The sequence below is a fragment of the Tympanuchus pallidicinctus genome, unplaced genomic scaffold (genome assembly GCF_026119805.1).
Source record: "Tympanuchus pallidicinctus isolate F22 unplaced genomic scaffold, pur_lepc_1.0 scaffold8, whole genome shotgun sequence".
Lineage (NCBI taxonomy): Eukaryota > Metazoa > Chordata > Aves > Galliformes > Phasianidae > Tympanuchus > Tympanuchus pallidicinctus.
The window spans coordinates 15607850-15629205 of NW_026294802.1; the positions used below are offsets into that span (position 1 = coordinate 15607850).

General features: G+C 40.9%; 3 protein-coding genes across 5 annotated transcripts in view; 2 read left to right on the forward strand and 1 right to left on the reverse strand.

Annotated features, from left to right (window-relative positions):
• GUCY2C (guanylate cyclase 2C) overlaps positions 1 to 13098 on the forward strand; it is a 43185-nt gene extending 30087 nt beyond the window's left edge. For both annotated transcript variants that reach the window (XM_052669150.1, XM_052669151.1), the window contains 9 exons: positions 2486 to 2574; positions 4243 to 4334; positions 5571 to 5729; positions 7433 to 7625; positions 7941 to 8115; positions 9005 to 9103; positions 9652 to 9746; positions 10330 to 10406; positions 12500 to 13098. In XM_052669150.1, the coding sequence (XP_052525110.1) occupies positions 2486 to 2574; positions 4243 to 4334; positions 5571 to 5729; positions 7433 to 7625; positions 7941 to 8115; positions 9005 to 9103; positions 9652 to 9746; positions 10330 to 10406; positions 12500 to 12674 (1154 nt within the window). In that variant the 3' untranslated portion in view covers positions 12675 to 13098. The remainder of the gene's footprint in view (positions 1 to 2485; positions 2575 to 4242; positions 4335 to 5570; positions 5730 to 7432; positions 7626 to 7940; positions 8116 to 9004; positions 9104 to 9651; positions 9747 to 10329; positions 10407 to 12499) is intronic.
• ATF7IP (activating transcription factor 7 interacting protein) overlaps positions 786 to 21356 on the reverse strand; it is a 151552-nt gene continuing 130981 nt past the window's right edge. The window contains exon 15 of the mRNA XM_052669148.1: positions 786 to 815. Coding sequence (XP_052525108.1) covers positions 801 to 815 — 15 coding nt within the window. The 3' untranslated portion in view covers positions 786 to 800. The remainder of the gene's footprint in view (positions 816 to 21356) is intronic.
• The window catches only part of PLBD1 (phospholipase B domain containing 1), a 35290-nt gene continuing 29505 nt past the window's right edge, over positions 15572 to 21356 (forward strand). Inside the window, exon 1 of one of the 2 annotated variants that reach the window (XM_052669152.1) lies at positions 15572 to 15696. In XM_052669152.1, the coding sequence (XP_052525112.1) occupies positions 15618 to 15696 (79 nt within the window). In that variant the 5' untranslated portion in view covers positions 15572 to 15617. Of the gene's footprint in view, positions 15697 to 20830; positions 20910 to 21356 lie in introns of those variants that run through there. The other variant, XM_052669153.1, reaches the window with a different exon arrangement.

Below are 21356 nucleotides of genomic sequence, written 5' to 3' on the forward strand. Positions count from 1 at the left end.
AAAGGCTACTACTCTTCTCTCCTGATTTTGACTTGCGAAACAAATCCATAGCAAACTGCATTCTTATAATCATTTACATCAGTTACAGCCTGCCTGTGTGTTAGCATTACCCTGTGTTTTCTGGCTGTTCTGAGATGTGGTGGCGACCTCACTGCTCTGTTTGTGGTTCATACTCACAGTCTGGTTCCTTGTTTTAACTTTGACCTATGTCCTAACACTGCACCTTATCATCTCAGAAAAACTGTTCAATTAAACTAGCATTAAGATAAACTAGATGAAAGTACTTTTTGCACTTCTAGGTTTAGGCTTCCTAATGCTGGGCATGGTGACACACAGCAGCAAGCTTAGTAAGAGAGCAATAAAGCTACTGGGCCTGAAACCCAGTAAGTCCTGTGTAAGTCTGGATTCATTGTAACTTGAAAGGAAAAAAACCATCCTATTTTCCAAACTAAGAATTTTCCATTAACTAAGGAGATTGTATTCTCCCAGAAGCTTTTTCTTCTAAATCATTATTGGGTGTGTGGGTTATATATCGCTGATCTAATAGCTGCTCTTATTATTTGTGTTTTGATTCTGCAGCTTCAGTAAATACGTTCAGTCTGGTTTCAGCAGTTCATCAGATTTAATGTAATGGAAAGGAATGAGTTATTATATTTTGTTGAAGTGGCTCATCACTAGAACATCAGGACTCATTCATTAGACAATACAAGAAAGTACACCATACTTACTCAAACGTCTTTGAATTTTTTTTGTGTCATCATTTAGTTTTGGGAAGGAGTAGTTCAGATGTGGCAATATCATTACTTTACAAATATCTAAGATAAAAAGAGGGAAAATAATGCAAAATTAGAGTCAATGGTAATGGGCAAGGAAATGCCTCTGATGCATGTTACATTCATTTTAGCGTCCTGTAAAAGTCTTTCAGTAGCTAGGTTATCAGAAATCAAGTTCTGCAAGTTCAAATATATGGATATTTCAGGATGACTGATATAATCACTTCTTCAGGGCTTCATTGGCAGCAGCAAGGACTGTGTTCAGAGTTAGGAATTGTTTGATAAAGCCTGCACCTAGCTTCCAACCACAGCTGGCAAAATTAAGCTAAACTTTCAAATACTCAGTGAACTAATTCTTTCAAAATGCAAACAAATATTGATCAACTTAGTGTACAATAATATCGTTATTACTGAGTGAAATGAAATCCCACAAAGAGGACGGGCATACAGAACTGTATTCTAATGTATGATGTAACTAGTCATAGTTCTTTACTGACTTCTTTGTGAGACAGCTGTTAGACCAGCTGCTGCTCCACTCTTCTGCAGAAACACCTCCTTCACTCTCAAGACTGAAATTTTGTCATGAGTGAACATAACCCATGCTCCTTACTCCAGTATTTCTTGCCACTGGCTAATTGCAGTGCTGCTTATAGTTGGTTTTATTTCCTCTTTCAGGTGCATATGCAGCTTGGAAATCTATCACATTTCTCTTGTGTTCATGAGATTAACACAGGTTCTACTGTCTCTTCACTCACAGGATTTGGGGTTTCTGATCTGCATGATCCTTAAACAAAACCTCCTACTCCTTCTCTAGTCTGTAACATCTGCACCATATGCTGCTTCATTTTTTTTAGAGTGATCGTGCAACTGGGCATGCTTAGACATTCCTTGCTACTCTGGACATGCACATACCAGCCTGATGACAAATCTTCCTTGTCTCATTACAAGCTTCCTTTGGCAAAATTGTCTTCCAAATATAATCAAACATCATTAATAAATATATTTCACACTTGCAATTTCTCTCTCTTCGTTAGAGATCAAAAAGTTCTTCTTTTTTGGTACTCTTTCCCTCTGAAGCTCTTGAGAGAACAACTTTTGTTTGCTTGTTTGTTTTAGCTCTTTAAATTGTTCTGCAAATGCAGTCTGCTTTCTGATGTGTTTTGAATCCAGATAACTTTCATAGAATGGATTTCATGAATATAAGTACGAATAAGCTAACAAATCCAATGTTTTTAAGCCATACATGTTAATAGCTTAGTTTTAAGGAAGTTGAACATCTGGATGATGATTTGAACTTCTCTGGTGAGAACTGTAGGTCTTCATGCTTTTTATCAAGTTGTAATATTCTAGTGGGCTTCTCATGTAGTTTTTTACTATGGCTATAGCTCATGCTGAGAGGCACGCTAATTATACCTAAGGTTCATTTGGAAGGATGCCATAACCATGTCTGCCATGACCAATAAATACCCGAGTACATTCCTATTTGTTTTGCTTTCAGGGGCATTCAAACCAGCCTGTTATGATCTTAAGCCATATTTTTAGAAAAGCTCCAGAATTGAAATTTACATCAAAAAGAAGGGAACCACCTTCAATATTTTGTTTGAATAGTAACTTGTAACACATCATAGTATGCTATACAAAAGGAATGTTCTTCCTATGTTTTTTTTTTTCCCCCTTTAATTAAAACTTTACATCTTTTTTTTGTTCTTCAGAGAAACTTTACAGAGTGGAGAATGACAAAGGTGTGAAGCCTTTCCGACCAGACCTATCCTTAGAAACAGTGGGAGAAAGAGAGATGGAAGTAAGCTAATCATTAACACAGCCATTTTCTATGTGTAAGGTAGAAGTGTCGCCAAAACTAGCGCTCAGGTTGACAAGAGGATGAAAGCTATGCACATTTTCTGCCAAACGCTTTAACCTCATGGGAAGAAACAGTATTCTATAGTTGCTACTAGTGAAATGAAACAAAACTGATGAAATTTTTTCCTCCTTCTTAAGTGTATTCTGTGCATCAGCCCTTTAGTTTTTTTCTAGTGATGTTTCAAAAACTAAAACATGTTAAAAGTACATCCCTTGTGAATTTGAACTTTTTGTTAAGTTGGTTAGCTTGAAAAAAGGCAAATGTATCAAACAATGCTCCCCTGTCTCTCTAGAATTCACGAAGAACTATATTCAGTTTGTCTGAGTCAAAGTCTTAAAAAGGGAACGTGTGCTTACTTAGTTTAGCATAGTCCTAGGGCTGAGAACTGCTAGCTATACCATAAGGAGAGTGTTATACTGATATATGAAAAAATACGTATCATCATATAGTGAGGGCTGTATATCTGTGTGTGGGAAAGCAGCAGTCTGACCTGCATAGGAAAGGATCTGAGATGGCTCAGTTTTCTGATCCAGTATATGAGAGTCTCCACAAAGAGACTGTGTTGCAATGATTCAGGGAAGGACTATCATTATCTTTTGAAAGTACTCTCAAGTAGTACTATTGCTTACTTATCTTTGTAGTACAGTGGTGTGTCTTTTGGAATTTGGTATTATTCCAGGGTGCTGAACTGATATATGAACTTTAAATAAGAGAGAATGAGAATCACAAGGGATAATATCTTAGGGGAACTGGTGGCAGTACAACATTTCACAGATGATTCATCTCACCTATCTTCAGATATCTACAAGCTGTATATCTCATTCTGACCTAGCTCCCATAGGTCCCTTTTACATCTGATAAGAGAATACTCATCCATATCACTTTTTGGACCTATTTTATATTTTTAGATCAAGATTCCTTTCTCCCTACTGATCACAGATGTTACCCAGGGTGGCTATGCCAGCTTTTAAACTAAACTACAAGTTGGATTTGCCTCAGGTAGCTTTACACATCTGCAATGCACATATCTGTATTTGAACTACTTACTCTGTAGTCACTGGAAAAAAAAAATCAACACTTACATGCTGCTACTCTTTTGATCTCTTCTGGATAGCTCTAAGATGGGATGAATGGCACTTTAAATGTACTTCCTTCCATGTATGTTAAAGCCCTTAAGACTTCTTGCTTAGGTGCAGAGGTCTGTATTGTGGACATCAGCATATTCAGTTGATGAGCCCCATTATTTCTGGCTGAGTCACCAATTTCAAAAAATTCCCAAACTCAGAGTACTGGAAATAAATTATCACAGCACTTACTTCCATGTCAGTAACCATATCTGGTACCAGTTGCAAGAGGAGATCCATTTGCATATCTTTCATTTACGTATTGCAAATTCAACTGCAGATGATGTCACTAGCCACCACAGAGTTAAGTTTCAGATGCCTGCAATGAATGTCCCAACCATAGATTCATAACAGTTAGTCACACATTTCAATATGTTGCTTATCAAGAGTAACTGGAAATACCCTGATGAACTAGTGCTATTTATCTCCATTATCTTTCTATATCCAGTACTCAGTTCAACTTTCCTTAATTTTTCCTTTGAAGGTATACACACTAGTGAAGAGCTGCTGGGAGGAAGACCCAGAGAAAAGACCTGACTTTAAGAAAATTGAGAATATTCTGGCTAAAATATTCAGGTGAGCATCTGAAGCTGAGTTTTTGAAGTTGCTCCAAACTCCTTCTGTGTGCTAGAAAGCTTGTATTTTTAAGCATGTAAGCTGATGTTAATATAGTCCAATTAGTGCCTTCACTTTGATTTATTCTTTGCCGTGGAAGTAGGTGAGCACATGCATTTTTGTATGTACTCATGTGAATGTGTGCAGCTATGCATGTATTAGCTGAGTGAGGGTGAGATGATCACCATACCTTAAATTGGTACATTGTGAAAGTAGCAAGCTGGATAATTAGAGATTGAAACCATTAAAATAATTTACCTCCCGTCTCTAGTCAGGAGTTGGATAATGAGTCATGTTGTCTAAGTTTCGGGAAATAAAGGCACATCAACGTTTGGAGGATGATGGGAAAGTTGGGATGAGCTGAGTTGTGCCATAAATGGCCATTCAGATGGTCTCAGATAGAGCTGACTAAATGTGTTGGGTTGTACCTCATCAGAGGAATTAATTATGGGGTTTTGTAGGTATAAAATTGTGGGATAAGCCTCCATCCTACAAGAGGATGGAGACTGCTTCCTGCCACATGCAACAAGGTGTTCTTCTCATGAGCACCTCAGACAGTGCACCCTGGACAAGAACACTTGTCTAAAGTAAGAGTGGCTTTAAAGTCTGGTTAGAAGGAACTGACATTTCCTGTCAGTTGGGCCCCATCTACTTTCAGACTACGGAGACAAATGCGTTATGAGTAGCCCATGCTATTGTGCTTCTGCTTCCAGCAATTATGCTTCTGACTGGAATCTGCTTAATCTTGTGACCAAAACTAACTCCTGAACTGCTAATTGTTCCATTGAATTATTCTGGCTTCCACAGAGGTAGCCCCAAAATGGTCTTAGTCTTTCTGTCTAAAATCCCCATTTAAATGTTATGTGGAGTTCTCTATCTGTCTTCTTTAGCTTCCTCTTGGGATTTGAGCTTGCACAAATGAATGTTTAGGGATTACTCAAGGTAACCTGGATTGGAAGTACTATCACGGCTATGATTTGGAAGTGGTTTAAGAATTAGCAGCTCTGAGTGACAAGTGTGGGCACAGACTTTTAATTTGTAAACAGAAGTCCTCCAAGCAACAAAAACCCGCGCATTTTAAGCACTTTCATTCTATCCGTACAGAAGTTAAACACTGGAGAGGTTTTGTTGCTTCTCTCAACAATATGCTTCCATCACCCTTTCTTTTTGGCTCCTGTGCATTGCTGTTATTCCCAGTAATTACCATGGCCAGACCAATGAAAGCTACATGGATACCCTGATTCGACGCCTACAGCTGTATTCCCGGAATCTGGAGCACCTGGTGGAGGAGAGGACAGAGCTCTATAAAGCAGAGCGAGACAGAGCAGACAGGCTTAATTTCATGTTACTTCCAAGGTTAGTATTGAGCAGAACGATTTTTACTGACATGTTATTTATATGTATCACCTGATTCTTGGAGAGTGGGATTAATATCAGTCTTATATTTCTTCAATTCACAGAGTGAAATGCTACTTATTCTGTCCTAATTCTCCCCACCTTACAGACAAAATGTCAAATTTAAGAGGTGCCATCAATCCCCTCTTCTGTACAGCTCAATTGAGCACAGGGGGTAGCAGGCAGGGAAAATGTGGCTTTCTTTGCACAGACAAAATCATAGATTTTCTATAGACTTTTCATCCTGGTCTGATCTTCCATAAAGATAATTTCCATACCTATGTTAATCCCCTGCCTAAGGCTCTGATTAAGTTCAGGATTTAAATGAGGTGTTAGAGTTAAAAAAATTTACTGAACGAATGCCTTACATAAGAAATAATAGTGGGAGCTCAGATAAACTATATCTCATATACTGTCACAGCATGATGATTTAAGCCTAGGAAGAAAAAAGTTTCAGTTGGGAAGCCAATGTAAAGTCTCTTTATTTATTCATAAAATGTATTTGGCTGGAAAAGGGTGGAATTGCATTGAGGTCATCCCTACTGATTTCTTGTTAAGGCTGACAGTGTCAGATATACAATATTTGTATCACAACTGACAAACACCTTCAAGCTTGTGCGTACCACCCTAGCCCAGAAAAGTACATGCCCTACTTGAAAGTTACTGACACTGAAAAAGCATTTTTTTAATGAAAATTATCAGCCCATCTCATTTTATCGGTGTATTGATCTGTTTAACAACTTGGCAGCATTTTGAAGTACTGAAAACTTTCAATTTTACATAATCATTGTAAATTCTACTTAACAGACAGGTAAGCCAGTCTGCCCAAGCAGCTGTATTCTCTTTAGAAGGAAGGTATTCAGAAAACATGCAAATGTGCAAAGTGGCATTGTGTTTAATGCACAAAGCTGCCAAGTGCTCAACAAACAGCCCAGAAAGAAGGTGAGAAAACTGTGCCTTCCCACCATTAGAATGCAGTTTTGTTCAGTGCAAGTCTGTGATGGAGGCTGGTTACTCTCTCCATTTTCCTCAATCACGTGTAGGATATAGCTGGAATCTTAATGCTTTATGAAGACTAAATTTTTTCTCCTTGACAGTGTAGAGTCAACTATCCTGCAAATTCCGAAGCAGGTAGTCCGAAGAGCTGGTGTGACTGTCGAATGTGACAGCAACCTCACTTCAATCTTTTTTTCAAAAGCAATACAAAAGTGAAGTATTATAATATTACCCCATTCCAAGATATTCTGAAGTCCTTAGGGCAAAAGGGCAGAGGTACTTACAAGGAGTAAGGGGAATGACTTATTTGTCACAAATTTCCTTCCCTCGAATCTGATCTTGATAGGCAGAAAAGAAGAGTGAATCACTGAGGTCTCCATTCTCAGATGGAGATTCACACCAAAGCGGTACTTGGACCCCTTATCTTCCTCAGCTTCTGTTTATGCAGAGGATTTTGCAAGACTTTAGCGCATTAATTGATTTTAGTACATGCTGAGATCCCTGGCTGAAAGGCATTATGGACATCTAAAATGCTATTACAATGGCAGTTTTCAGCAAATGATTTGATGTTTCCTACCCAGAAGGCAATGGTGAGGTTGACTTGCGTGAGAAAATACTTTTAATGTTAAACACTGTCTTCTGTCTTCCTGCCTTCTCTATTTCCACAGGCCAGTAGTAAAATCTTTGAAGGAGACTGGCCTGGTAGAGCCAGAGTTATTTGAAGAAGTCACTATCTACTTCAGTGACATTGTTGGCTTCACCACACTCTGCAAATACAGCACCCCTATGGAGGTAGTAGACATGCTGAATGACATCTACAAGAACTTTGATCACATTCTTGACCATCATGATGTTTACAAGGTGATTAGCTCCTCACTTTTGCTCAGTTAAATACCAAGCAATGCAGAAATCTAACAGGCCAAGATTGTCTCATTTCAGTATGCTTGTGTGCCAGCTTAGACCAAATTTTATATACCAGGTGGCCACAGATTCCTTAAGTGAAATGCTATGTACTGTCATACTCATTTACAAAAAGGTGCTAGGTACCTTAAACTAAATAATCCTGCTGACTAGGGACCAGGTTAGTCATAAACAAGAGAATATGAATATAAAACCTTTCTGCTCTCAACTAAGTATGTTCTTTGCATGCTGAGATTAGTAATTGTGTTTCCACAGGTAGAGACCATTGGCGACGCTTACATGGTGGTGAGTGGTCTACCAAAGAGGAATGGCAACCGACATGCAGTAGACATCTCCATGATGGCTCTGGACATCCTTAGCTTCATAGGATCCTTTGAGCTCCGACACCTTCCTGGTCTGCCTGTTTGGATTCGCATTGGAATTCACTCCGGTACACAATGATGCTAGATCAGCAATGACACTATAGTTGCCTTGTTTTTGAACTTAACAGATCAGATATCCATGGAAGATGTGGGTGGACATCATACACAACTGCATTCCTTTTGAAGAATCAGATTGAAAATAATATTCCTGGGGGAAGGTTAACAGGAGTAAATAAACAACTACTTTGCTCCTGTCTAGAGAAATAGCCCTTGTCTATTCATTCATGGTTTGCTCCTGGTATGATCAATTGTAAGCTTTCACAGATAATTCCTCCCTGACCAAGATGGAGATCAGCCATGTCCAGACATGCTTGTCTCACTACAGAAAACAAGCTTTTCTCTTATGCTTTTGGAGACAAAAGTTCTGATTGCGCCCATGTGGGAATTCATGCTTCAGTGAAACCAGAAAAATATTTCTTCTATAAGGGAAACTGCTCAACAGTCTCAAGGGCTTTGGGAAATCACCTTTCATTTTTGCTTGTTTCAACAATTATCTAAGCAATTGGCGAAGGAGGAACATAACAGTGAAAGCAGCTGGGCACTGGGATACCCCTTGAGGCAATAATATGGAACCCCTCTATAATTAAGCTTATTCTCTATTTCTTTTGCTTCCAAAACTGACCGTAACCATATTTTTTCATGCACAGAGATTATGTTTAAATGCAATTAATACTGTCCCATTTTGTTCTAATTGAGTTCTGTAAGATATGCAGTGTGAGGTGTGGTTTGGACAGGAATGGGAGATGCCCAGATAGTTTAGTGGTAGAGAGCAGTATCATTGGTGAGGAACACATTGCTCCAGTAGGTACTGCAGTGTTTTCTGCAACAGGGAGAGGCACCTTTCAAGCTAGTAGTCTCTTGACCAACCTTTTTTCATTCTCTGAATCCCATTTCTAGGTCCATGTGCGGCTGGTGTGGTAGGAATAAAAATGCCTCGTTACTGTTTGTTTGGAGATACGGTAAACACAGCTTCACGGATGGAATCCACTGGCTTGCGTAAGGGTTTAAGTTCATCTGTCCATATAACAGGGCCAAAGGCTATTGGTCAGTTTGTGACTGAAGTGTCTGTTTTCAGCCGAGAACAATTTGTAATCAGCTCGCAGATTAAAGATGAAGCCCTATTTGTTCTAATTACCAATTATTTCACTGTCCTGTTGGGCAATGAAGAACTGTTCCTTGCTCCGTCTCCAGCACTGGTAACAGGGAGTATGTAGGCTGGTTTTTGCTGGCTGAATTTCTTTGGAAGAAGTACTACTGATGCTTGGGGTTTCATTTTACTTTATGAATGTTGGATTTCAGTTCAACCTATAATTGTATTGCAGCTTTGTTGTGTAAATATGTTGACTGTATACTTTAAGTTGAAGCAATTACTTCTTCAACTACACCATTAGGGACCTTTGCCAAGAGCCGACTTATCTTCCTTCTGCCCAGTGTCTTCATAGGGCTATTCTCTTTGTGCTATTCTTCCCAAATTTCTCTTCCCTTTTGACACATAAACGCTACAGATACACTTTCAAATTGAGCTTTCATGGTCTATTTCTTAGCTTTAAGGATTCATGTAAGTGGTTCCACGGTTGCCATCCTGAAAAGGACAGACTGTCGATTCCAGTATGAAATGAGAGGAGAAACATACTTGAAGGTAACCTTCACCATGCACATGCACAGAGAAAGGGAATAGTATAAGGACATTATGTAGCTTAGAGTACCCTGCAGTTTAATTATCAGCAAGGGAACAAGGGTCACAGATCAATCAGTACCATAAACTCTAGTTGTTGAAGACACTTCTATAACGTCAATAAAGGCAACGAAAAGCTGCCTAAGATGAAGAGAATAAATGAAAGTTATAGAATAATAGTGATGCTGAATTGGGCTGATGGAAGAGAAGCTGAATCTATTGTTAATTTGCTCTTGCTCTGATATCTGACTGTCTACCTACGTATCTATTTATTTCAGTCTATGTAACTTGGCACTGATGTCTGTATTTGGGTGCTGATAGCAGGCAGCACAGCTCACCTCTCTCATGGTTTCAGGTCATAGAACAAGAGAATGTTCACCTGTATCTCACCCATTATTTTTCTTTCCACGTCTGATTTTTAATCCTTTGCTGTGAGCAAAGGCAAACACAGCAATGTGCAATATAGAATTATTTAAGTAAATGAACGACAGGAAATTGCAGTCTAATCCCTAAATTGTGCTTTCTCTTCTTTGTGATGACTGTTTAGGGCAGAGGGACTGAGATTACATACTGGCTGACGGGTACTGAAGACAAGGAATATAATCTCCCAACACCTCCTTCAGTGTAAGCTGTTATTTGTACATGGAAAGGAAAGAGAAATTCGCAGTTCAAAAGTCTTTGAACTTTAGATTTAACCATTCTTCTTTAGAGCTTGAGGATATAAGCATGTGAATATTCATGACAGTATTATGTTTGGGACTATGCATGTGCTGCAGGTTGTTTGTATGCTTAGCAGGTTCATTTCATTGGAAGGGTAATAAGACTTATAGAACAACTTGCTGATGTGATAAATGCAGGAGATGGACATACAAATTAAAAATATTATTATTCCCAGCATTTGTTTTGTAAATATATGTATACAATGATGCACAGTGCAATTATTCAGCACTTGCTGACTGATACCCTGAGCAGTGACTGCCCTCATAGCTTACTTCCCACAGTTTTAGAGTTTTCACATGACACTACATAGTATGGGATATCCCTTTGGACAGTTTAGGGCAGCTGTCCTGGTTCTGTCCCCTCTCAGCTCCTTGTGCCTCCTCAGTTCCCTTGCTGACAGGGCAGTATGAGAAGCTGAAAAACTGGAATGTCCTTGTCTCTGTATGGCACTGCACAGCAACAAATAAAACGTCACTGTGTTATCAATATTGTTTTTTTCCCAAAGCCAAAACACAGTATGGTAGCAGACAGAATGAAGAAAATCAGCTCTATCTGAGCTGAAACCGGGCCAATTCCCCAAAACTTGAACCCTAATTGTACCTGCGTGCCACACTAGGCACTGCAGCTAGAGGATAACTGCAGCTCTCTAATATCATGTTATTTTGAGCAGGATTTTGAATTGTATTCTGTTAGAAGAGGGAGACAAAGCAACTGTAGCATTGCACAGGCACAAAGTGTTTAGAAATCGAACAAAATTCTACTTCTTAACATGATACAGTATATTTGGCAAGAGAAAAAGAAGAGGCTGCTGTGTTGGAACTGAGCTGTAATTTGCATTACTACTAAATAAAATACAACAATAGTGGGAGTATTGTTTTTGAGAAATATTGCAAAATTGAAGTCAGGATGACTGTCTTCATTTCATCTATATTTGGCATATGAGTACTACGTTTGTTCCTGTTAACTCACTAGAACATGGAATTTCTCCACTTTCTATTTCTGTGTACAGTTGCTTCACCAAACAGGGATTTGCTGCTATCTGCTTTGAAATAACAGTGTTTCAGTACTTGAAGCAATTATATTGCAAATTGTACTTTGCTGAATACACTGGGATTTATTAATGGTGAAAGGCACAAGTACATAACCTTATTTCCTACCCATTTATTCCTATCTACCTAAAAGACAAGAGATAACTAGGAGAAAGATACAGTTTTTTTTCCAAGATGTTTTCAAAACAGAAACAATCAAGCTTTTAATCTACTACAGAATCTCATAAACGTAGCTTTATTTAATGGCATTTCAAGTGTTTGTCGCTGTGCTGAGCAGGAAACACTGTCAGGCCTGTTTACATGGTACAACTTTTTGTTGTCTCAGAATTTCTTTTTGGAATTAAAATGATCAGTTGAGACTATGAGAATGATTGAATTGGCAGTTGTTCTGAAATTCAATTTCAGAACATTTTGAAAATACCTCTTGAGCTGGATCACTGTACTCAGTGATGTTTTTGTTTTCACTTCCTCGTTACAGGCTCTGACTCACAGAATTGCCCCTTAAAATTCTCATACAAAGGGTAATATAGTAAAAACCAGGCAGAATGCAAAAGCTTATGAAAAGGTAGCAGTTCTGTTACTGAAGACCACCTGAAGCTGAGTAGTGGAAGTACTGGTACAAATAATGCTGTTGAGAAATAGAATCTGATTTAATTGGGAGAGCATTTAATTGGTGTTTTCTTTTTCATGCAAGTAAATTTATTTTAACTAACAACACTTCTACAAATCTCTGTAAAGATGGTAATCAGTGCTATACAGAAAAATTGCACGTAATTCCTCCATTATGTTCCCAAAGCCAAAACCCGGATCTAAAACCTTTATCTCAGAAGTGTGTGAATGACATCAATCTAAGTATGGGATAGAAATGTTCAAAAAACATTGGAGATCTAGGGATCACTAAAAGCATGTCACTCTGTGACCTTATTTTTTTCATCCTTTTGCTTTCAGGGAGAATCAGCAGCAGTTAAAAAATGACATAGCAGAGATGATAACCAAAATTCTTCAGAAAAGAGAAACTGAAGATTTCAGGACCAGAGAGATTAAACGGGTAGCAAGCTACAGAACAGGTACCCTGGAATACTTGCAGCTGGCCAGCACAGATAATTCTGCTACATATCTTTAAGACTGGATGTCTAGCATGACTTAAAAAGCTACAGCAACTCCCAGAGGTACTTCATATAAAGGCTGGAAGCTTATGTTCTCAGCTGGAGGAGAAAGAAAATACCTTTCAAGGCAACCTTCCTACCACTCAACCTGCCAGTAGTACATCAAACCTGTCTTCACTGTCATGTCCAAATTGTTAGATGACTTCAGCAGGGGACATGCAATCTGATTTGAGAGAAATGAGACCTGAGGATACCTTATCTGTTCTGGTTTGTTTTTTAAAGATGATAGCCTGTTCAATAATTCACTTCTGAAATATTCACAGCATAGCCTTAATTTCTCATGATTTTCAAATGTTGTATTTAATTTGTAATTTTTATTTCAAGAAAGCTTTGCTGTAATATATTGGAATGTAACATTAAACATACTGTGTAAATCCTGGATATTTGCCTTTTTATTTTTTTATTTTTTCCCTGCAGGTTCCCCCTGTCTCCCACATTTTGTTTAGCCAAGTTGTCTTTCTTGAGCACTTCCATTATTCACCTTGGGAGATAACTCTAGAATCTGTACGGCTTCTAAAACTTATCTGAACGTCTTAATTCTGAAAAATCAAACTGCAAATCTTGCATAGCAGACCCTTTCATATCTCTCCTCCACTTCTGTTTGTGCCCCCAAACCAGAAGTGCAACAGAAATGAAGAAAACAAATTTCTCCATGTTTTTTAAACTTCTGGAAGTTTCAGTTCAACTTTTGGATGAAGTTTCACAACCAGACAGAACTCACATTTTACTGAGATGACTCACTCATGAACTGAAACATGGCATTTATTAATAATCAGATTTTAAAAGCAGCCAAAGAACAGGGGGTGCATGTAGAAGAAAACCAACATTCCCACAAAGTAGTGAGCAGAATTTTTGCAAATGTGCACTTATGGCTTTCAAAGCAGAGCTACTTCTTTTAACAGCTGTCAAATACTGGTCAGTATTCAAACTGTGCACCTCAGTATATAATTTCTCCCCAAACCATTCCTTTTATGGTTTTGAATGGAAATTTTGTCCAAGGAAACAATGTTAGAAAGAGCAAGCCAGTCACCTGTCTTTTGCCTTTGTCAACCTCAGTTTGCTTGTTTCAAACTCACAAAAAGCCCCATGCCAAACATAAAACTCAACAGAACAACCAAAGTGTAAATATACAAGCTATAAAATTAAATCAGGTTGTGCTATAGGGCTTCTAATATTGCTTGATGAATGTAAATTTCTATAGACAGGTACACATTATAGGCAGAAAAAGCAGACAGCCTGTAACCAACAGCTACCAGTTTCTGATTCTGTATTAGCAGTCTTTAACTTGGGCTGGCACTGGGAACATACCACTACTTTTCCCATTTGTGTCCTAATGGAACAGCTCATTGGGATGAGGACAGAAAAAAATGAATGGCATTCTAAAACTGGTATGCACTGAAAAGAATATCAATACAGTAGAAAAACATGAAACCAGCATGCCTGCTATTTCCTGGCCCAAGATGCCAATCAAGAAGCTTCGTCTCTATGTCTACATTCCTTGGTAGGTGATACTTGGCACCACAAGTCTATTTTGGTTGCTATATCTGATACACTCAGCAAACGCAGCTATACTGCAGCGACAAGTGTCGGACTCCCCCAGCATGACGTCTACTCCTGCTTTCTTAAGCGGAGTTGTTCTGCTCTCTGTAAGTCTGTTTTTAAAGAGGAGCTACATGGGTTCCATCCATGATGCTCCTGAGATATGAATTATTCAGCAAATATCCGCAGACACTGGGATAGTTCATTTAGAATCTGTCTAGTTTTCAGTAGCTCTTTCCTGCACTCTTCAGATCATAAATCCCATGTAATTCTTTGCAGATAAATAACTGATTGACTTCTTTTGGCATGATTGTTTTCTATGTGGTTCTTGCGTATTTCTGTCACCCATACATCACAACTACTCTTTTAGAAAATTTTCACCTACTTTCTAGTTTGAATCTGTCTTGGATTCGATATCTTATCATTGCATTTTGTTATTAAATGTTGGATTAAAGAGCCCTCTGCCATCAGAAATCTGTCACTGAACCACAGAATGGTTGGGTTGGAGGTGACCTCAAAGTCCAGGCAGTCCCAACCCGTGCTGTGGGCATGGCTCAGGTTGCCCAGGGCCCCATCCAACCCGGTCTTGAACCGTCGGGGATGGGCACCCGCAGGGAATGGCCATAGTTGTAAACCCTAGGGAAAGTATTCACTCTTGTTCTTTTTCTGCAGGGAAATGCACAGTGGTTTGCATTAACAGGGCTAAAAGATGCCCTTCTTCTTTGTAGAAGATGTGGTTTGACAAGACACGGTGTAACTCTACTGGAGCTTTCTCTGGCAAACCCTGGAGGTCTGTCAGCCTCGGTCAGCCCGGGGGCCTGCCAGGGTCTGGCCCGGGGCTGCCCCACCACGGCGTTGTGCCACTCGAGGCTGGTCAGTGTGGAGAGGAGGCCTGAACTTGCCCTGCAGTGAACCCCAGCTCCCGGCTTGGCTTTGGCGTTTCTGAAAACAAATTCTGTGCCCCGAAACACATCCAGGTCTCAGCCCGACACCTTCCACCGGTCCCCTCCAGCAGGACAGCCGGGCCTGGAGGGCAGCGTAGGGGCCAAGCCTTCGAGGCAGCTGGACAGGGGGAGCCCCTGCAGCCCCCGCGAGCCCCGGGGCCACCACGAGTCGACCTGGGAGGGGGCAGAGCAGGGCGACGAGCAACCATCGCTTCATGGGAGAGAGGGGCCGGCGAGCTGCGGGGGTTACCATTGCCCCGGCGGGGCCAGCCCCGGCTCGGGCCACCCCCAGCACGGGGGCGCCGGGGCGGGCGCCGGAGGAGGCGGGGGCAGCGGCGAGACCTGCCCTGAGCGAGGGAACTTCTTAAAGTTTCGCCGCCTCCTGGTGCCCAGAGGAGACGCGTGGGAGCGAGCAGCATGGCCCGGCTCTGCTGCGGCCTGCTGTGCTGCTGCTGGGGGCTCGTCCTCGTATGGGCGGTGGCGGGAGGTCGAGCAGGTGAGGCGGGCGGCTCTCAGGGGCCGGTGGAGGGGTCTCACCCCGGAGCCTTCGCGTCGGGGTGGGCGGGGTACTGCGGGGCTGCCTGGCGGCCGGGGGCGCTGTCCCGTCCCGGCTACCGAGCAGCCGCCGCGCCTCGTGCCGGGGTGAGGGACGGCCGTGACGCCCGGGGGGCGGCTGAGGGGGTAAATGCTTTGCTCAGAAGGCGGTGAAGCGATGGCACAGCTGTCCAGAGAGCCGTGGGTGCCCCATCCTTGGATATTCGAGGCCAGGTTGGATGGGGCCCTGGGCAGCCTGAGCTGCTGGGAGGCAGCCCTGCCCACGGCACGGGGGAGGACTGGGTGGGCTTTGAGGTCGTTTCTGATCTAAGCCATTCTGTGATACTGTGAAGTCTTCTACGAGGTTCCTGGTTCACTTATTAATTGCTTACAGAACAAGGGAAAATTCAGGTGACAGTTGTTTTAACATATCTGTGTTGTTACAAGCGTCTCATTTCGTGGGCAGCCCTATCTCATCTTGCAGAGCTGTTTTTCAATCCTTTTCAAACCTTAATGTTGAACCTAATGATCAACTGGGCCAAGTGCAATGTGTTGCACTTGGGTTGGAGTAATCCCTGATACGTATGCAGAGTGGAGAGAACTCATGGGGTAGCGGTGCAGAGAAGGAATTGGGGGTCCTGATGGGTAAAAAGCTGGACATGAGCCAGCAGTGCGTGCTTGTGTCCTGGAAGGCCAACAGTGCCTTGGGCTGCATCAAAAGAGGGGGTCACCAGCAGGGAGAGAGAGGGGATTGTCCCTGTTTGCTCTGTCTTTGTAAGGCCCCATCTGGAGTACTGCCCAAGAAAGATGTGGGGCTGTTGGAGTGGGTCCAGGGGAGGTCACGAAGATGCTCAGAGGGCTGGAGCAAGTTTGCTATGAAGGCAGGCTGAGGGAGATGGGCTTGTTCAGTATGGAGAAGAGAAGGCTGCAGGGAGACTTCATTGTGGCTTTCCAGTACTTGAAGGGAGCTTATTAATGGTAGGACTCACTTTTTACATGGGCAGATAGTGATAGGACATGGGGGGGGGACAGTTTTAAGCCATAGGAGGGGAGAGGAGGAAATTCTTTACTCAGAGTGGTGAGGTGCCGGCACAGGCTGCCCAGAAAAGCTGAGTGCCTGGAGATTGAACACCAGGTTGGATGGGGCTTTGGGCAGCCTGAGCTGGGGAGTGGAAGCCCTGCCTATGGCATTGGCTGGGACTGTGTGGGCTTTGTGCTTCCTTCTGGCCTAAACTATTTTATGATTCTGTGAAATTGCAAAAACTTTCATTACTGTATTAGCAGGACTTAAGGAAGAATCAACCACGGAGCACGCGGAAAGAAGTGAAAGGAAGTTTAGGGTATAAAGTAGTTTAAGCTAATACCTTGCTGATTCCTCACATCATAGTTGAAGTAGACAAATAGAAGACTATTAAGCAGCATTTGGAAGTGCCTTTGGGCTACTTAATAGAGCAAATTTAGCTTTCAACATTGTGGACTTTCTGTTGTTTTATTTTTGTTTGTTTGCTTTGTTTTCTCTACATTTGTTCGTTGTTCATTAGTATTTTGAACTCCTTGAGGATTCTTATTGTGCAATTTGGAAAATGTTTCTGGAGAATGTTCTCTGGTAAAAATCAGTGAAAATTAGGGACTAAGATTGTAAGCTACTTGTGAAGCAGCTGCTTTATTTCCTCTGTGGATGATGGATGCTGGTGACCTACAGTTTTGGCAAGTATCACATTCACAAGCATCCTTGTGAACTTGAAAACCATATAAAATTGAAACTGCTAAGTCACAATTCACACATTTCAGTATTGCCTCTTTCTCTCCAGTAAGCAGAATTCAGGGGATTAGGCTCCAAATAATGATAGGCTTGTTGGAGGCAAATTGAAAAATTACTTAAAATGTATAAGGAAATAGGATTAATTAAGTCTGGTAGAATAGAAAACACAAATAACTTCTGTTCAAGAGGAACAAGAATGCATTTAGTTCTTCAATTGAAAATTACTGGCTTTCATGTTAAGTGCCTGTGTGGTTTAAGCTAATCTCTAAAGAAATCCTGAAGTACTTAATGTTCATTTTGTAATGAATTCTGGTCGTAACTGTAGTGTGAAATCTCACTTGTACTTCAGAGGTGTACAACCTTTCTAAACAGTTAGGAGGCTGGTTCTAAAATTTCTTTGGGAAAATAGGGCAAGTTCTATCAAATGACAAAGTTGAACTGAAATATCAGATGCTTCTTATTATGGTTGACCTGATACACAGAATGAACAACTAACTGAACATTAATTGTAGAACAGGCTGTATTAATAAAGGGGAGATGTGAAACTCTGCTTTATTTTAATGGGTCCAGGTTGAGCAAAAATTGTTTTCAGTGAAACTGGAAAAGGAAAGTGAATGGGCGGAATCTAGTAAGTACATCTTAATGCTTCTACCGAAAAAAAAAATTCCTCACCTTTCAAAAGCAGGAAATTTAAAAAAGCATGTAAAATAGAGATAAAAATTAGTAGCTGAGGAACCCACTGCTTTTCCTACTCTGACTTGTTTAGTTAGATGTAACCTGAAATGCATGAAATGGTTGAAAATATTCCCAGTGCTCCCTCTGTTGCTTATGAGTGGGCTTGTTGCTTAAACTGAGGACAAACGTGAATTCTGACCTCCAAACCTTGTAGCTGTTCCACTGTAGCTGTTCCACAGGAAAGGGGGAGTTCTGTTAATTTCTCTGATTGGAAGTCTAGTAGGCTGTCCAGATGTGTCTATGTTTTAAGAACAAGAGCATAAGAAAAAACATCTATTGAATATTTATTTCTTAAAAAACTCTGTTGCTGTTCTTAGGTACGTCAGGTGCTATTTCTATGGTACTAATTTATTTAATAAATAAAAGAGATAGTTATTAAATAGTGCACGTTAGATGGTCTTGGGCCATCTTGCTGCATTGTTCTTTTTTTGTCTGTCCATCCAGTTCTTACACATTACTGCTAGGTATCATCGTTTCCTAGCCACAGCTGAAATATATTCCATTTTTCTTCCATCTTTTCCATTTTCCAGGATATAATCTTGGCAAAAGGCAGATACTTCTCATGTGGTGAAGAAATTCCAGTTCTCTGCCAACTGTAATCCTGTTTCTGGATCTTTATTTGGCAAAAGCATCAATATGTCTATAAGAACAGGCACCTTCAGGAAAGGTTCTTCCCAGTCTCTGCTTCTTGCAGACAGGAGAAGGAACTTCTACTTATTTACATACTTGTTCTGTCACTGCTCTTCTGCACTTCTGTCCCCCATCTTGCAGTGCACTGGAAGCTGTGGTGGGGCTGTGTGTTGCTGATGTTACGCAGGCAGTTCTGGCTCAGTTGACCTGCCCTTCCAGTGACATTGAGTCACTTGTTGCAGTAAATAGTGTCTGCTTCTGTTTTTTTCTTGGGTTAACCCTACTAAGCAGTATTGATATGGAATTGCCGTAAGTTATCACAGTCATTTCTGCTCTTCAGAGCTCTGAGAGAAGGCAGTAAGTTGACATTTGTCAGTGTTCTCTGCTACACAGTGAGTTCTATGATTTCTAGATTCATGGAGACATTGCACTTGATTCATACGTAAGGCATTACCAACACAACTGCTGGGATAAGATATATTAAGGTCTCTGCATCACCCTCCCAAAATAAAAATGCTGGCATTATATGAGGGAGAGGTTCATGGTGTTAGAGGACTGTTTGCAATTCTGCAGTCTGTTCTTAGATATCTGTGTTCTGTTGATAGATTTTGGATGGTTTTCTTGCTAAAGGTAGAACTGCTTGTTCAGATGATAAGTTACAGTTGTGACAGAGTGATAGGAAATGCTTCAATTACATAACAGTGCAAGCTTAAGTGCACACAGAGTTCAAAGATGTGATTTTTAGATCCATCTTCGGCAACATAAAGCCTTATCTTGTAAATTATAACAGTTACTGTATGATTATACATAAATATCTGTTCCTTGAAGGAGGCATAACAATTTAATCTCAGGGTATTTTGACACACTAGACCAGGCCTATCAGAGTTGCAGAAACTGATATAAAAATGAATGAGCTGACATCAGGTATATGAGCTGCCAGAAAACCCCAAAAATCAGTAATGGGAAATGGTGCCTTCCAGCACTGTTGTTAAACCACATCTGTGGCACATGGTTCAGTGCTGTTCCCCCAAAGGCCTCTGCAGCTTCATGAAGCTACACGATGCAACACTTTCACTTCTCTTCCAGTCCTGGCTTTCTCCAGTTAAACTTTCATATGGAGAAGTTTAAGGGCAGGGCAAACTCAAGGATAATTTGAAAGTTCATTCTGACTTTTGAAAACAATTCTGAATCTTCATGCTCTGACAGGGAGTAAAACAAAGAAACACGGTCTGCCACAGTAGAGTATGCATGTTCAAGGCACGTGTCTGTCTCTGTTCAGCCTGTTCAGGACCCAGCTTTCTCCATTCCCTTTGCTTTTGTGACCTTTAGTTGTATGAATGGTCTTTGGCAGTCTGTACTGACCAGCCTCATTAGCCTGCACTGCTTTTCATAGATTTTTCAGTCTGAGAGATTGCTGTGTTTACCCTTAAACAAAAGCAGCAGTTAACTATCTTTTAGTAATACATGAGGTAAGGTGAAAACAGAAAACTGATGGTGGCAGCTTGAAAAGGTATCCAAGGTCTGTGATGTCTCAGTCCTTTAAATAGCATCATTACCTGGCAGATGAAAAGCATGTTTTTAAACATTGTGTGCCCAGTCCCTGAAGTGACTTAATCTCTAAATTAGTTCACATAAAATCTCCTATTCATAGAATGGGGGGAGGGGAAGATTTTCTTCAGTACTAAAATGCTGTTTTGGTTTACACTCCCCCATTTGCATATGTCTGGTACATTATGAAGACTGACAAAGTACTCGGTGGTACAGATCTGTAGCTGGAGGCTGTGTACTGCAGTTTCAGTACTATGTTCTAGGTACGAGGTTAGTACTGTTCAGTGTCTTCATTAATGCTCTGGATGATGGGACGCACTACCCTCAGCAAGTTTCCAGATGATACAAAACCAGGAGGGGTGATTGATAGATCAGAGGGATTTTCTTCATCCTTAGGGACCTTAGCAAGATGCAGAAATGATGTGACAAGAACCTCATGAGCTTCAACAAAAGGAAGTGCAAAGTCCTGCAAAGAAGGCTAATAGTATCCTGGACATTTGGTAAGTATTGCTATCAGGTTGAGGAATGTGATTGTTCCCTTCTTAGCACCTCAGCACCTAGAGAGTGCTTAAGTACTTAAGTACTGTGTCCAGTTCTGGGCCTCCCAGTCCAAGGGAGACCTGGATGATGTACTGCAGAGAGTCTGGTGAGGGGTTGAAATGAAAGGACTGGAGCTCCTCTCCTGTGAGGAGAGGCCATGCCAGCTGGGACTGTTCAGCCTAGAGAAGGCCAAAAGAGGATCTCATTAATGTCTATAGATATCTGAATTAAGGGTGCAAAAAGGACAAATCAAGCTATTTTCAGTGGTGCCCAGGGCCAGGACAAGAGGCAGTGAACACAAACTGGAACACTGGAGGTTCCTTCTGAACACCAGGAAGAACTTCTCTTCTTTACAGGTGCTGAAGTTTTGGCACAGGTTTCCCAGAGAGGTGTTGAATCATAGAATG